The sequence below is a fragment of the Thermobia domestica genome, chromosome 11 (assembly GCF_964235325.1).
Source record: "Thermobia domestica chromosome 11, izTheDome1.hap1.1, whole genome shotgun sequence".
Lineage (NCBI taxonomy): Eukaryota > Metazoa > Arthropoda > Insecta > Zygentoma > Lepismatidae > Thermobia > Thermobia domestica.
Genome location: NC_137464.1, coordinates 229,456,667 through 229,474,796, shown reverse-complemented (window position 1 = coordinate 229,474,796; position 18,130 = coordinate 229,456,667). Strand labels below are relative to the sequence as shown.

General features: G+C 36.5%; 1 protein-coding gene across 1 annotated transcript in view; it reads left to right on the top strand.

Moving 5' to 3' along the window:
- The window catches only part of Nup75 (nuclear pore complex protein Nup75), a 44,391-nt gene extending 29,646 nt beyond the window's left edge, over positions 1-14,745 (top strand). The window contains exons 9-12 of the mRNA XM_081731749.1: positions 1,460-1,677; positions 5,662-5,880; positions 9,232-9,331; positions 14,237-14,745. Coding sequence (XP_081587875.1) covers positions 1,460-1,677; positions 5,662-5,880; positions 9,232-9,331; positions 14,237-14,477 — 778 coding nt within the window. The 3' untranslated portion in view covers positions 14,478-14,745. The remainder of the gene's footprint in view (positions 1-1,459; positions 1,678-5,661; positions 5,881-9,231; positions 9,332-14,236) is intronic.
- Positions 14,746-18,130: the final 3,385 nt, after the last annotated feature.

The following is an 18,130-nucleotide window of genomic DNA, read 5'->3' as shown; positions in this document are numbered from 1 at the left end:
TTGAATTTTGTAGAATCATCCTTCTATCCTCGCACATATTCACTTGTAAGACTTTTTTTCGTGACTTTAATTTATAATGCCTTTGATAGTATAGGAAACTACTGCATATATAAATGGTACATCAAAAATGTTCTTCCATCCCAATGGCGCATAGTGAGTCATATTTATAAAATAAAAACACTTTCCCATCCTTCCACGATAAATTTGTCAAACAAAACATTAAACAAACAGGAAAAAAGAAGAGGATCTGTAAGTGATACTACAATATTCAAAGGGTTTTTGGATAATATTGTGTTCTAATACGTAAGAAAGTCCTTTTCGAGAATGAATAAGTAAGAAAAAGAAGCAAGAGGAGGAAAGTTACGAAGTGCCCAGAGAGGGCTGAAATGATATAAGTAGGAATAATAGTTCTCGGCTGTAAGTTAGTGCTTGTTGTTTAATTATAGATACGAAGGGTAAGGGGAAAAAACAAGGAATGTCCATGGGTGTGCTTTATCGGGTGCTTTGTCCTATCTGTTGGTGACTATTGGAACTATTAGACAGTGTATGCCATGCATGCGTAGATGTCGAAATGTCCATGTAAAAAGGGGTAAAAGATTTGACTACCCTCTTCTTTTTTACGCGGTTTAAAATATAAAAACGCCGTTTTCTCGAAAATGCAGTTTTGTGACATTCCTCCTTCCCCTCCCGCCTTTCCTTTCATATGTATCCTATAGCGTGCATTAACAAGATTTCAGTTTATTAGTATTATTATTATTCGAGATGATTTGAAAACTTGATACTGCATTTGAAATCATAGAAGGGTCAAGCAAAAAGCGCCTGTGACCAACGAGCGGGAAGAAGGGATTGTGGAGTATGCAAAGTTTACAAAGGACAGCACCAGGTAAATAAAGAGAACTGCTGCATTAAATCAAGCAGGGCAACTGTTGAACTGTATAAATCTCGCTTTCACATTTAGTTCATCTTGAAAAACAAAACAAACAAGTTCACAAGAAGCAAACAATTGAGTAATTGGAGCGCTATATGATCAGTTTTTGCTCAACAACCTTCTGGAAGGCTGGACTCATCTGGTCTGAAGGATTTCTGTATACAATAGTATCATTTTGTACATCCCCAACTGTAACAATCTTCATGCTTATCGATATGTTGAAAACAGTGTAGCTGTTTTCTTACGTGAAACCATCACTTGGTCCTTCTTTTGGCAAATAATTTTAACTTGCAGCACTACACTGTACACTGTACTAAAAACGAGTGTGAATTATTTTTCTCCCTACGTAGATGCATATTTGTGAGCCCAGTACTTGAATCCGTACATCCATTTATATCACGTGCTACTCAAAACCTTTATAAAATACTTTATAATGTTTTGTGTTGTCATGGATGGTTGTGGATTTGAATACTGCCAATCTTAATTGCAGTTTTTTAGAACTTGTACTAAAAATATTCCTTTCTATTTCAGTATAGCTGACAGGCTTCGAGAAGATTTGTTGTTAGAGTACGGTCAACTGATGATGAGTCATCAGGCGTTGTGGCAGGTTGGCATTAGTTACTTAGACCACTGTCCCACTTTCGGTCGAGCTTATCTTGAACTACTGTTGCCAAGGTTACCTCTTATATCAGAAGCACGAGCTCTTAAAATAATTCATGTTGCAAGAGAAAGGAACATGCAGCATGTTAGTAAGTACTTTTTTATGTATTTGTTTTAACAATATATATAGGATTGTCCGACAAGTCATGACGTATTTTTTTCTGTTTTGCTTGTTGTGTAAGATCACTTATTTATATACAAAAACAAAAATCAAGTCAATGATAATTGCCCGTTTTGTTCGATACCCTTTTGCTATCTTTCAGTGAGCTTCATAATTCATAGAAGAACCTGTCTTTATTGGCGAAAAACTGAACAAGGTGCTGATTTACAGCCTCATCTATATTTAATTTTGTTACTTTATACATGCAAAGAGTTTTAGAAACAGTGAAAGAAATGGAAGTCTGATCGCGCAAAATCAGGCGAGTATGGTGAGGGTGATAACACATGCCATACGTACTTCAATGCTTTAAAACGGATGCTCAAACTTGGGTCTGGTTTCGCGTTGTCGTGATGGAAAACGTTTTCTTTACGATTAATGAACTCTGTTTCTGGATGATGAATTTGTTTAATGTTTCCAATTGCCAATTGACTGAACACGTTCGAATTGACTGTTTGATTCCTTGATAGGAGCTTAGGAAACACACCTTTAAAATCCCAGCACACCAACTAACTCTATGATCTATGGAACGCAGAGGTTCAATGCCGCGTTCACAAGAGCTCTACTTTGATTTCTTTCCTTAGCCACCTGGATTCAGTTTCTACTTTGGATTCCTATTTCCACGTCGAGAATGGCCTGTTTTTATTCTCGAGTACGCTATAAGGGAAATGAAAGATAACAAATTGGGCCTAGACCTGACTCGTATTCACCAGATTGTGGCGTTTGCTGATTATATAAATCTGACAGGGGATGATAGAACAATAGAAAAAAATGCAGAACTCTTATCAAACGCTTGCAGGGACATGAGTTTAGAAGTAAATGCACAATCCCACCATATTGAGAGTATAACTTTTCCCGTACGAATGTTTGCTTTCGATGCCGTCTGAGGCAGGGGCGGATCCACGGGGGGGACGACGGGGCAATCGCCCCCCCCCCCAGAAGAGGAAACTTTCTTATTTTACATATATAAATACAACCCATCCCAAAGTTTGGAGCTCTTAAAAGTAGCAGTATGACAACCCACCGCCCCCCCAGAAGTCAGTTCTGGATCCGCCCCTGGTCTGAGGTGAATCATCATATCAGGAACAAGACACTTAAAAAAAAAAAGTATAATTTTCTTTATGTCTAATAAGCGTGTTGCAGATGTTTCTGCGCACCATCCAATGGACTTCTTTGGAGTTTGTGAGGAACCCAAACATCGGACTTGCTTACGTATCCCAGCTTCTTCAAGTGGTCTCAATGTTTCTCAATCTCTTATGTGGTTTAACATGGATTTGACTCGACCAATGCCTTTATTTTATCGTCATCGATTTGCGTGGGCCTCGATGATCGAGAAGCGGTGTTGAGATCAAAATCACCAGCACAGAGTTTCGTGAACCAATGTTATTACTGACGTTCTTGTAGAGCATTGTCACCGTCGTCTTCACAGCTTGATGCCCCTTCTTCCCTTTACGGAAGGAAAAGAGAATATATAGCAAAAATGCAGTTTTGTCTTCTTCTTCAACTTGTCAAATCTGAAAAACTCAACCAAATCGGTCAATCATTTTTAAGAATGAAGCCACAAGTGTCAAAAGTATCAGCTGTCAAAATTACATAGCAGTCGCATAGATGCGAATGAGTCTGGTACTTCCGAAAATTAACTAGCGTCATCTGTTGCAAAAATGTGACATAACTTTCGATAACCCAGTAGTTAAAGGAGAACATTTTAAGATCTGGAAGTTCTTAAATATATAATTATTTTTATCACAGATTGTCATGTAACCATATGAGTAGCCCATATCCTTTGATGCACATGTTCCTGGGTTCAATATAGAACTCTCAGTATTACCCCAGTATTTTGTGCTTATTGGAAAGTTGCTTCAACCAAGATGTATCAACCTCGGGTCTGGAAAACCAAAAATAACTGTAATTGGGGCAGATGTACTGCCCACAAAACACCTAAGTACAATTAGTAGTAAAACTAATTTTATTGTGTCTCTTATTTAATAACGATGAGATAATTTCAAGAACCTTCATTGTTCTCTTCCCAGGTCATGGTGCACATTGAATTCAGAAAATTCGTCCATGGGATTTAAAAAAAAAAAAAAAAAAAAACTGAGGAAATCATGTTACGCTTCCGGAACGTAACAAAACTGTTTTACTTATTTATTTGTCTGTAAGTCTTGTCTCTGTGGAACTTACAGAAAAAGAAAGCAAGGCGGGTGTATTGTACACGAAAGAAATTTTAATATAGGATGATTTATTTAACTTAAGATCTCGAAATATCTTGAGAATAGATATCATACCAGAAAGTGTCTCGAAGGAAATTTTAATATTTCAGAGGAGATCCATTCCCGTAAGAGGGGCAAGAACTTTGAAATTCCTAACAAAAATCCCCCCCCCTTTTTTTTTTTTAATTTTGGATTTTAATTCTATAGAGAAAATGTGTAACTTTTGTGTTAATTTTTCTCTCGAATCTTCCTAGATGACCTTGTAATCAGTGAAAAGTAGGTCTTTTATGAAAACCTCCTCGTGATGGCCACATCGATTATCATGGTTGAAATTAGGCCTTGAACGAAAATATTTATGCTTCTCACCGTCGGATTGTTTGTTTTGAGCAATTTAATTATTCAGTTGAACGTTCGAAATGATACCCTTGAACCTCAATAGTTTTATTGTCTATATTTTAAATGTCTCCACAATGTAAAAGTGTTTTCGCATCAATTTCTGTGCAAGCATTCGTAATTTTATTTTTCAATCACATTTTTGCGAGTTCTTGGTACTTCTTGATAAGTTTTGTTTCTACGAAAGCATCGCGAAGAAAATTTTCCGGAATATAAAATAGCGATTTGTCAGGCTAATTTACGGGACACTTTCACCGATCCAGCCGACCATTGAGTTGCAATTTAATACCGCACATATGACTAACGTCCTGAACAATCGTTATACTAAACCACATATTCAGTCGCTCTTCAAGTCACATCTTCAAGCAATCCTGACAAATCGTCTTGTACAAAGATTTGGTATTTTCGTCCGTTCGTAGTGTCTTCAATAAAATATGGGACAGTTAACTGGTCGGCTAATTCCACACCAAATGTCGCCATCATTTACATCTGATTGATAGAGGGAGATTAATGGATAAATTTAGTAGTGCTTCCTCTCTAACTAACTAGCTCTATGGCATATGGAACCCGGAGGTTCAATGCCGCGTTCACAAACTCTCCACTGACTTCTATCCTTAGCTAACTGTGTCCAGTTTCTACTTTGTATACCTATTTTTGCGAGATCCATCTTAATATTGTCCTCCCATCTGCGCCTAGGTCTTCCTAATGGTCGTTTTCCGATTGGTCTTCCAGTCAAGACTTTGAAAGTGTTTCTACTTTCTTCCATCCTAGCTACATGGCCTGTCCACCGTAGCCTCCTAGACTTGATGACCCTAACAATGTTTGGTAAACGGTATAAATTATGTAGTTCATCGTTATGAAGTTTCCGCCATTCCCCATTCCCGTTTCTCTTGGGTCCGAATATTCGCCTCAGGATCTTGTTCTCAAATACTTTCAGTCTATGTTCTTCCCTCAGAGTAAGCGACCATGTTTCGCAACCATACAGAACAACAGGCATGATTATCATAGGCTTCCTCTCTATGGTCCTTTTATAAACTATGTTTCATTGTGTATATTGTGTCGTACAGTATGTTTTGTTTCATCCCTCCCTATACATTTTTGTTGCTTTAGAAAGCGTAATGAACGAAACAGAAACTTATGAGTGAAATTGAAGTAGGAAGGCAAAGATTATTAGTTCTTCATGCATTGGTGTAATCTTCATTTTGTGCACAAACGTTAAAATTTGTATGTTAATTTTATTATGTTGTGTGTAATATTTTTTCGATTTATATGTTGTATATATAAGTTTAAAATGTTTGTTTTCCGTTTTGAAGTGGTTAGTATCTGCAAAGTCCTCGGCATGAAGGCCTACAGAGAGAACAGATTAGGAATGGCGTTGACATGGGCTTTGAGATCTCAGGATGCCAATTTCACAACTTACCTGGCGGACAAATTTCTTGAAGAATACAGCAAAGAAGGGAAGTTCACATCAATGGATCTCCTAGATAACCTTGGTTCATGTATGCTTGTGAGTGACCGCCTCACATTTCTTGGTAAGTTTTAACTTTTCTGACATCTCGTTTGTAACAGAATTGACATTTTATTATTATTATTTTATTATTTGAATCCAGTCGTTCCGAGAAAAGTATAAAGAGAGATGCATTTGATTGTCCATTCAATAGAAGTAAAACGTCTGTCTGAGCTCTAAAACAGGAAAACATAGATGTTCATGTCACTGCGCTTTGTTATTATGCTGTTTTAGCCGTTCATTTCATATAAGGCAGAGTATATTGTTTACTGAGAATATGTGCTGGAAAGAAACGAGCGTTTTCATTGCTACGTGATACCGTTCCTGGCATGGTAATACTAGCTTCTGTAATTCCTTTTATTTCATTACATTTGTTGTTGAACAAATTGGTGGCCCCGCGTAGCGTAGTCGCTAAGGCTCTCGTGTTTGGTGCGAGTAGTCTCGGGGTCGATTCCCGGTGGGGACACTCGGTCGAAAAAGTGTAAAATCTTTTTCAGGCCATCATTCTGAGTGAGGTTTTCCTCATTCATACCAGGCAAATGCCAGGATGGTACCTAACATACAAGTCTTAGGCCGCTTCCTTACCTCCCTTTCCCCGTATAGTGTGATCGCCAATGGACGTAATTCCTCATACCTGACGGGCTAACATGACCATAGATGCTGAAAGATCAGAAACCTAATTTCCAATCCTAACCCTTGAAGAAACTGATTGTAATTTTGCTGTTGTGAGCTTTACATTCGTAATGTCAGAGCTTAAAAGCGAGTTTCTGTTTCTTTAAAAGATGGTACTGTGCACAATTTGTGAAAGGGTGTTGTTTAGCATTGGTCATGACGGAAAATTGGATATTACTCAGCACGTTGGAATGAGAGAGCATGCTTAAGCAAACAAAGCTCTCTTCACAGAATATATTGTTGTCTGTCTCCAGTAGACATTTTATAAATGAAGTGAAGTGGCTAGTTTTATTCAATCAGATCAGTTCAGTTTGAAAATGTAAACACGGAACTGTCGAGTATTGTTGCAACGTGTTGTGGAAGTATTTAAAAGAAAATTTTTCTTTAAAAAGTTTATAGCATTTTTAGAACACAATGGCACTAATGGATGGAACAATAATTACACTCATCAGTTGTTTATAAAAGACAGGGTGTTCTGTATAGTGCTTCCCCTTACAGTTTATTGAGTGTATGGTGGCTCAGTAATAGAGCGCTTATCCCTGGTCTGGTTCTGTTCCAAGCCATCTGAGTTGAAATGGACAACATCGTGTTTGTGGGTTTCCTCGGAGCTCACCCTATCCTCTCACATTCTCATTCCACCACTCGCATTAATCGTCTCCTGCAGCGAAAAGAGCACAAGAGTTACGGGTTAAAATTTAAGATTTTATTTTTCCCTACTGTTTCCTGTTGATTGCGTTTATGTGTTTGTTTTTTTCTTATCTAAATAGGAATACTAGAATTGGTGTATCAAATCGAAAGAATAACCAGTTAATCATTAACATAAGCTAGAATTTTTCTTGAATGTGTAAACAAATGAATTAAAAGAGCTCAAACAAAGAAATAAATTGACCAAAAGACTACGTCTTTCTGACAGGTTTTGTGAAGGATAGAAGATAAAATTTAATCAGCCATTGTTAATTATATTTTTCTACTTCGAATTTTCTCAGTTGTATATGATTAAATGTATTTTGTAAACTCAGAGGTAGATAGAAAGTGTTTTTTAACAATCATATCTTAGAGCTAACATTTTCCTTTTAGTTTATTTTGCATGTAACAGTGTACAGTGTGTTGAAAAAGAACTCCCGTGTTTTAATGTGTCCTAGAATCTGTACAAAATGACATACACTATTTTAGTTTGTGGTGTTTGATTCATCGACTCACGAAGTTTGGCTCCCCTGCGGTTGGCAGGTCTGCTTGACCTTGAAACGGCACCAGTGCTGTTTCTTTTTCCCCTGTTTCCTCAGTTCAGTCCAGGCAGGCGCGCAGTGCAAAGCAACTCAGCAACAATGTGTACTCCGCAACAGAAAGCGCAGTGTGTTATTTGGCTTGTAAAAACTGAGTCAGTTATAACAGTGCAATGTAATTTTAGACGTCAGTATGGTGGTGAACCACCTACAGCAAAACCTATCCGTCATTGGCTAAAGTCTTTCAAGGAAACCGGTAGTGTTTTAAAAGCAAAATGACCAGGTAGACCGAGAGCTTCTGAGGATGTTGAACATATCCGTGTTTCTTGTGTTCTGAGCTCGAAGAAGTCATTGGCCAGACGTAGTCTAGAATTAGGAGTGCCTAAATGTATTGTGTATGATATGCGTAAAAGACTTAAGTTGCGCGCCTACAAATTGCAGCTGTTACATGAAATTAAACCTACTGATAAAATCGAAAGGTATGAATTTGCTGCTGACTTTCTATACAGAATTGATGATGGTGTCAATTTTTTAAAAAAGATTTTCTTTTCTGATGAGGCTATATTTCATGTCAGTGAAACAGTTAATCGTCATAACTGCAGAATTTGTGGGGCTGAGCATCCACATGAAGTTATTCAGCATCAACGTGACTCTCCCAAACTTAATGTCTGATGCGGTTTGATGGAAGATCGTGTGATTGGTCCTTTCATTTTTGTAGAAAAAACAATAAACGGGGATTTACTACGACATGCGGACAGAGTACGTCTTTCCCCAAGTGGACGATATTGAGGCGGAAAGGAGGCTTGTGTTTTTCCAACAAGATGGCGCCTCACCTCGTTACCGTAACCTTGTGCGTGTGGCCCTTGACACTCGCTTTCCTGTAAGGTGAATAGGCAGGGCTGGCCCAATACCTTGGCCACCACGAAGCCCACACTTAACCCCACTGGACTTTTTCTTTTGGGGCCACATAAAAAATGTTGTGTACAGTGAAAAGATCGGAGACATTGATCATTTACGGGAAAGAATCGTCGCGGCGGTTGGGTCAGTTACATCTGAAATGTTGGTGAATACGTGACGAGAAGTGGAATATCGTCTCGACGTGTGCAGGGCCACAAATGGATCCCACGTTGAAGTCTACCAACGTTAAACAAAACTTGAAAGAATTCTCTTTCATGATATGTACTTATTGATGTGTTTTCATTCATTTCCCAATTAAATTTATATTTAAAACTAGGGAGTTCTTTTTCAAACACCCTGTATTTTTCAGAGTACTTCAAGAGAAGTCAGTTTTTTTATATCACAAATGAAATTTCAAAACACAGCATTTGTCATAGTAAATGTATGATTAAGAGATGAAATTTATTACGCATACGTGTATGTCGGTAGAGGTAATTAAGCTGAGCCTCCTTTAAATAAATCCATTATTTATAAAAACGTATAATACACAAATGTATAATATATTTCTCTTTTTGTAATGTTAGGTAAATATTGTCAGTTCCATCAATTGTACAGAGCTAGTGAATTTAGATCGGCTGCGACCCTGTTGATATCTTTGCTGAATTCCAAATTAGCTCCTAAGTAGTAAGTAATTTATTCTAACGTATTTAGTATATTTTCACTTGTTATAGTAACTGTAAGATTAATTTGTATCCACGGGATTAAAAAAACACATAACCTAAACTTCAATGCATTGTAAAAACTGGTGTTTCATATATAAAATATTTGTTAAAACAAGAATTTTAGGAATAATAATAATAATAAAAAAAAATCAAAAGATTGCGATCTTGGCCAATAATTAGTTTTTGAATCAGGAGCCACGGAATTTTTGAACGGCTCCTAAATCGAATTTTCGTATTTTCTACGGAATAAGCACATCATACTGAGTTAAATGATAGTTTGGGTTTGGCTACACTGTATGTAGTTCTCCAGATATAAAGCGTACAAGAAAAAATTTTGATTGAAATATATTGGATCTTTTGGGCTAAAAAAATAATGTATTTGTTTGTGTTATTTAAGCGCTTGGTTACGTTGTTAGGGAACGTCAATCATTAACTGTAGATTAGCATGTGCCACTGGGTTCATTTTGAAGAGCAATGACGTATTGAAGGCTGGTTGAGTGATTTTTTGTATCCTTCTATAATCATTTTGAGAGCATTCCATTGGGAGCTTTTACAACAATGAGCAATTATGACTCCAAAGCTCCATGTTTTAGTAGTACATTCATGGTTGTCAAAGAGTAAGCATTTGAGCCAAGAGAACATATCAAAAATTGTGGTGTATTTGTTTGTCATATACACCCGGTGAGAAAAACTTACAGAAAATCAAGACTGATGTTTGGCCAATGTAAACTAAATATAATAACTTGATAGAGAGTTATCGATTTCATTAGCAGGAGTAAGAACGTGGTTAACTAATCATACACTTGATACAGTAAATAAGCGTCCTTTTCGACTTCGAATCACATCTAGATAAGTAGTTCTTCATCAAGCAATATTTGACAGTCGCAACGAGGTTTTATATAAGCAACAGACTTTCCAGTAAGACGTTGAAATAGCGGTTACGTCGAGGATATACATACATACATACATACATACATACATACATACATACATACATACATACATACATACATACATACATACATACATACATACATACATACATACATACATACATACATACATACATACATACATACATACACACACACACACACACACACACACACACACACACACACACACACACACACACACACACACACACACACACACACACACATATACACACACACACACACATACACACACACACACACACACACACACACACACACACACACATATATATATATATATATATATATATATATATATATATATATATATATATATATATATATATATATATATATATATATATATTCGTCAAATCAAGAACAAAATCTGGAACGACATTCCCAACTTAATGAAAACATAAATTATTAACACATTACCAATGTAAGACTTGCAAGCAGTAAAAAAAAAAAAAAAAAAAAAAAAAAAAAAAAAAAAAAAAAAAAAAAAAAACAATATGACGCATATGCAACGAACGAGAGGATAATAGAGCCGCTTTCGTAAAGGGGGCCGCGGTGGCTCAGTGGTAGAGCGTCCACCTTTGGTGCAGGAAATCCTTGGTTCAATCCCAGTTCGAGCCAAGTGAGCTTTGTGGTGGACAAACACCGTGTTCGTAGGTTTTCTCGGCGTTCTTCCGTTTCTTCTCAATTTCTTCATTCCACCATTTCATTCATTTCTCATCATCATTGTGTATTTTAGCCAATCCAGTATAAACGTGGGACGTAAAACTTAAAGATTTCATTTCATTTTTCGCTTTTATAAAGTGATTCTATCATTTTACATATGTTTGTTCCAGTAGTTCCCCGTTATGGAAATAAGAAAGAAAATAAACAACACATTATTATGCTATATATAATCAGAAAGATGGGAACAAACGATGATGAACAAACAATGAAGCTGAAGCATAAAGAGCCCATTGATTTGATTCTTTTGGTACCAAAAATTGTGATGATCAATCAGAAGGAGCAGTACGAGATGCTAGGTGTTCAAAGTGTTTCATCATCGCATTTGTCTACGAGTTTATAACTACATTTGTGTTCGAAAATGTCATCCAATAGTTACAATAAGCTGTTCTCAGGCACAATAAACGAACCAAACAGGATATTAAGAATGAGAATGCGCTCTAAAGGAAGTAGCTAATGTCAATTTGGAAGACAGAAAAAAATGTTAAAATAATATAATTTAGTTTGTTAATACACAGTGAAGAGATAGTACAATGAGTTGAGTTGAGTTGAGTTGAGTTGATTTTGAGTTTAGCGTCCCTTTCAGCAGTGAGGCTATATAAGATGTGAACCTACTGATTAACATGGAATCCGAACCACATGAGCACCCGCCGAGAATCGAACCCGAGTCTCTCACGCCAAAGGATAGTATAATGAAACAAGGGTGTATGTGTATATATATAATGCATGATTAGCCCTGCGACTTGGTATCAGTGATGATTGATGTTTGCTTAAAACTTCATCATCATTGCAGAAACAGGTGTTTGAAATTCACAGTTAGGGAAATGCAATAATTTGTCTGTTTTGAGTTGCAAAATTAAGGTTCAAGTATAGTAGAATTCAATCTCTTATTATTCTGCTAAATATTATAATGTTTTCTTTAATTAGTTTTATGCCTTTTGCAAACTGATTTGTTTATTTTGGGTAGTTCATCAGGTTACGTTTGACTGCAAGCTGTTTATTTGCATTAATCTGAAAAGAACTGGGACCAATGTAGTAACAGATTAAGCTTGCGTTGATGGTCAATGTTATTGTTCTAAAGAAACAATAGCCATTTTCAAACTATTTCTTTGAAAGAAGTCCTCACTTTTTCTATGGAAGAGCAACTTTGGTTAAATTGCTCAAACGTGTGTGATATTTACATCTTTCATATTTTTCTAAACACAAGTCATAGTAGGCACAAACCCGGAAAGGCCTTTAAGGCTTGAAATCGAGTGTAGATCGGTAAATATACTTAAAAAAATAATTTTGTTTTTGCCTAGTATTTTGTTAATGTGAAGGAGATAAAGGTTATAGGAGTTACAACATGGTTATTTATTTAGTATTTTAAAAGAGTGTCAAAGAATGGAATATTTTTCTTTTCTTGTATTATTATTTTTAGAAGAGTGAATATATACATATATATATATATACTTGAGCAAGAGCAGCTTTATGCGTATCGCTCGCTCGTCTAAGCTTTAGTACCGGTAGGAAGTAGTCATTCTCTCTGTATTATTTTGATAGGTATCCCATCTTTAGACCACTCAGTCATTTAATAATCTTATTATCCAACTATCTGGTTAAGTAAGCAACCTAAACAACTTCAATTTTCGATGATTTGTCAAATGAAACTGACAGTTAATTAGCAACGACCACGAGATAAAAAGATTGGTTGGTAGGAAACCCTATTTAATCTCTTTTGAGTACTTTCGCTCAGAAATATATGAAGAATCGAAATATCACTTATTTAAGTAATTTAATGAAAGCCGGTTTTCCATCAAATAATTGCGGAGGTCTTTTCTACGTAAATTTGTATTATATTCTGATACGTACTCCGATGTAGCTGAATAATTATCACCAGGGACAAGGTCCTGGCGTTCTACTGTCGAGTTACATTCTCCCACTCAATGACTTGTATTAGTAAGAACTTACACAAAAGAGCGAGCCTCTGCATCAGTAACTAACAATTCGTTAAGAATCCAGTCCTTTAAAGGATGCAAAGCTGCAAATCCTGCAATGCAAATATGCAATCAATTCTAGCACATAATAGAAAACGTTTGAAAAAATAATTTAATGTTGTTAATCTTTCTGTTTCAGGTCACCTAGATATCTAATTATGAATGCGAAATTTTATTAATATTACATTGCAGCAATGGTGTAATGATAAAATGTGATAAATAATATTTTGCTTATCACAATATTACGAGCGGTGATAATATTCAATGAGAAAAAGCAAAATGGTTACTACTCACCACAAAAAATATGTAACAGAATTATCTTCTACATGCAGCAAGTAGCGCTTTCCGAAATGCTACTTCCTTCTTCGGCCTGTTGTAGGCTCCAAAAAGGATTTAAAAAAAACATGAAGGAAAGGTAAAAAATGGTTAAAAGGTTGAGAAGATTTGTTTTTTACGTATCTTAAACTTTTAACCATTTTTTACCCTTCCGAAAGCGCTACCTGTTGCATGTACAAGAAAATTCTGCTGCGTATTTTTTGTGGTGAGTAGTAGCCATTTTGCTTTGAATGGTGAACATCAGTGTCGGGAGTGTTGAGACAATCATTCAAGACCACTTACGCTTCCGCAAAATCTCTCCGCCAGCTGACATTTAATCAGAAGTGGACACGCATGACGATCTTGTAAACAGCTTCTGAATCGGTTTCGAGCCGAAGGTAATGAATTGTTGCAATCCATCATCACGTGTGATAAACCACGGTTGCACAATTCAACCCCAGAGACCAAAAGAAGCAGCACTGCGGAACGATGTCCTCCAGTGGCTAGGACAACAACGAAGTTCTTTCTACGCCAAAGGAATCAGTAAGCTGCCACAAAGATGGCAACGGTGCCTCGACGCGCACGGAGAATACTTTGAAAAGCTGACATAGTTTGGTGCTTCTTCTGCTATCTGTTTCCTCTGAAGAAATAAAAGTCCCGGTCAACCTTGAACGACCCTTGTACTTTATCTTAATTTGAAATATAATTAAAGGTTTTTCAGCATTCAGCATTAATGTTATAATATGTTCATTGTTATATATAACCATATCGATATCACTGTTCGATTCCAGGCGAGAATAGTGAGACATTTTTATATATGTATCGATTATATTGATTTTAACTTTGTTCCCTTTACATACAACACAAAGTTTAGTGACTTTTTTTTTCTATTTGCAGCTTTTGGTTAACGCTGTTAATGGATGCGCTTCCAATGTTAGAATCAAATGATATAATTTTTAACTCCGAGGAGACGTATCAATTAATGCATTGTTTGGAAGAGTTGTTCACAGATAGTGTAGCCAAACTACAAGAAACGGAGCCTGATTCTGTGTTGGAGGAAAAGAAAAATTTGATCCGACTGGCTCTGGCGAGGAATCTTTCCCGAGCACTGACTTTCGAAGGATGTCTGGGCAGTTGATCAGAATGTGAATACGTATGGATCTAGTAGGCAAAGTACTGCGTCATTATGATGATAAGTGTCATCAAACATATTACATCCATAAAACCAAGACGTTTGCTATAACTTGTAATTTTAAGCCAAAATAACATATTCTCTATATAGTGAAACATTAATTTCAGTTTATTGTGTTGTTTTCGATGTATGAGATTTTAAACTGCCAGTGATTTGTATGTTTTGTATACTATGTTCCAGAACAATTAAAGAAGCCGAGTTAATCAGTCAATTAGACAGTGTAGTTTCATTATATGTTACTTAGTGAGATTCATTCCACGTAATATTCTCACTATGCGGATGTAAAAATAAGTATAGTTGAGGGCACGATGGTTCAATGGTGTAGGGTTCCCTGGTTCAATCCCAGAACATGAGAGCTTGTGAGGGGCACCATTTTGTGTCCTTTGGTCTTCACCCGACTTGTGGAACACACTATGGTACGATATATGGTGCATACATTAATAGTTGTACACAAAACTAAGGAGGCATTTTCTAAGCTTTCAAGACTGTTGTCTCGTTGGCAGAGTACACGACCGGAGCCGTTACATGAAACCAGTGGCTCAGTTAGTTATCATGATTATTTCGACTCCTAAACCCTTTCTAGTTTGGTCTAGTTGCTAGTGTGCGCGTGCCTTTAATGATGCATGAGATCCTGGGCAGTGACGTAACTAGAGGGGGAGGGACAAACAGGACTTGTGCCCCCGGATTGGGGGCGCAATACTGGGCAAATATTTATTTTCACGATAAGGAAAGGAAAGGAGTTTTAGCAAACTAAAGATCATAAAAAATTACCTCAGAAATTAAACAGGACAACAACGACTCATCAACCTTAGGATCATATCCGTAAGTTAGCTTCCAAGTTATATTTTAAGGACATTGTAAAAACCTTTGCAACCAAAAGATCCCGCAAAGTTAAATTTTAGTTCCAGCTTTTTGTGTTTTCATTTAACTAACATTGATTTAAGAGATTTGCAAAATATCCGAGTGTAATACTGGGGACAACAACTTAACTGTTTGTCATAATTAAATATTCTATTCTAAAGCAACAGACTGTTGATTCATTCTACACATGTGCACATCCCGATATAATTCCAAAACCATTGTGATTTGCAGTTACTGGGATAAGACTATAAGAATATGTCAAGCATGTTACTCATAGATTATTTGGCAGACAAATACTAATTAGTTTGATGTTTTATCTTGTACTAAAGATTAAATTATGTACAGCAATTTTGAAATCAAGCTTTACCACTTGAAGAAAAAATGGAATAGGAGAATTACTGTGTGATGCCAATATCAGGTGTAGTCGGAGAGCGTTTTGGTTTGGTTGGCCGGGGTGGAGATGGGGGCTAAGGAGAGTTTTTGCCCCGGACAACAGCTAGCCTAGTTGCGTCGCTGATCCTGGGTTCTATTCCTGGTGGAAAAGCTTTGAAATTTGTACCGATTATGAAGGTTCGGATTCCACCCTAAAGCGTAGGTTTACATCTCGTATTGCGGCGGAGCTGAAAAGGAACACTCGTATACGGAAGATAAACATTAAGAAAACTATTTTTATTTATTTATTTACTTACTTATTCCTCGGGGGGTAGTCTATCTCAGAAGATTACGATTAGCATAATTCTATGTTTCAGGGGTGCGCTTCCAATCCACCTCCCAGAGGCGGTTTTTGGGTGGGCGAACCGGACCTTGTCCTTAGGTCCACACATTAATTAAAGTATTTTTTAACACACATGTACGTGTGTGTGTGTGTACGTATGATATGTGTATATGTATGTATGCTAAATGTAAAATATTTTTGAACCAATGTTTCCAATCCAAATAATAGAGCCCCACGGCTCCAACTCGCCAAAAACAAATTCCGCCTGTGTCACCTTCTACACATCAGTGGCTATGCCCATAGTATATTCTATGATAACAATTGACTGAATGTGCTTTTCAAGTTTCTAGCTCATTTTCTTGGAAAGAGAATGCATAAGACTCTTTTAGTGTTGCAACGAGACGAGACAGGACTCTGAAGCGAGACACGATACAATACGAAACGTTTCGTGAAATGTCTCGTCACGTGTCTCGAAAAATACAAACACAGTTTCTGAATTTGCTTAAAAATTTATTAACTCGGAATAAATTATTTACCTTCGAAATGTATACCATCTTTTATTATTTCAAATGATTCAATGTTTCAAATCCTACAAAGAACAGGGAATACCTAAAGCAATTTTTAAAAATGATTCTTACAAACAGCTTTCACTTCCATTTTTCAATCGATTCAAGTTTAATTATTTTGTGATAGTGCTCCAGATTCAAATACAATGTAAAGCGTTCATTGAGATCAGTGTTTCAGAAGATTTTATTCCGGGGACTGGTGGAGATATCTACGTATAAAAATTCTGTTATGGAAGTACAAGTACGCGTAGAACTGGCAGTTTTATCAGTAACTAACTATTGTTTCATGGTCTTTCTCGTTCCGAACCAAGACAGAAACGTGTCAGCCTTTCTCGACACTGAGTTTTGAAAAGATTCTGATTTGACAATAAAATTTATCTTTTTTTTATCCTTTTACAGGTATGATGTTATTCGAAGATAAACCATTTTTTAAATGGGAAAGTTACATAGGCCTCCTTATTTGTTGAAGTGGCGCCAGGGGTTCTGAAAAAAGGATATCAGAATAAATGGGGAAATCTTGCCTTTCGACGGTATTGACAAATGTTCCTACCGAAGTAATTACGGGTTCAGTCGAAACTAAGCAGTCATTGCTGGAAGATTGCAGTCGTGTTGTGTGTTGTGCTCTGTTAACCAAACTTGGTTAAAAGTTGTAATTTTAACTTGGTGTAACAGCTCTTTTTGTGGGCCTCAGCCTTTCTGGTGTTGCCACGAGACGGGACAGAACCATTCGATACCAGACGAGACGGGCACATCTTTTCTAGACGAGACAACACAGTCAGAAGTCTTGTCTTGTCTCGTTTCGTCTCGTGGCAACACTAGACTCTCTATATACAGTATATCAGTGAAAGGAATGACAACGTTCCTCACGGAGCACATGTTAGCTCTCAGCCTCTTTCTTTCACGGATGTTTGTTTACGTAGTAGATGAATATATAGAGAGTAACAAAAGGATGAGATATGCAGATTCTCCTGAAACCACATTAAAATTGTAGCAGTATTTGGAGCTTGTTATAAATGGATTTACCGGGGAACTAAAATAATTCTGGGAACTGATCATACAGCATTGATATAAAAAACATGGAAACAAGTAAATACAAAGAACTGAAATCGTGAATTTGTTTTCAAAATACAGAAACATCGAAGGAGTATCTGTTTAGGCGACTTTAATTGTAAAGGAATTTTGAATAAATTTACATTCCCTGAATTCTTATACATAAAAAATAGAAATCTTTCTTTTAGCGTACGAATGAGATACTTTAGAAAATTAGGTTAAGATAATTAAAATGATATTGTCCTTTACAAAATTTAAAGGGAATACCATGATCGAAAAAGCACGAGTCAAACTATAAAGGTCAGTGGTAGCTTTTGTCATTTCTTACGACCACTATACGCACCTTATTGCGAAAAATTTATTCGTATTATAAAACCGATATCATTCAATAAATGTCAAATTTAACA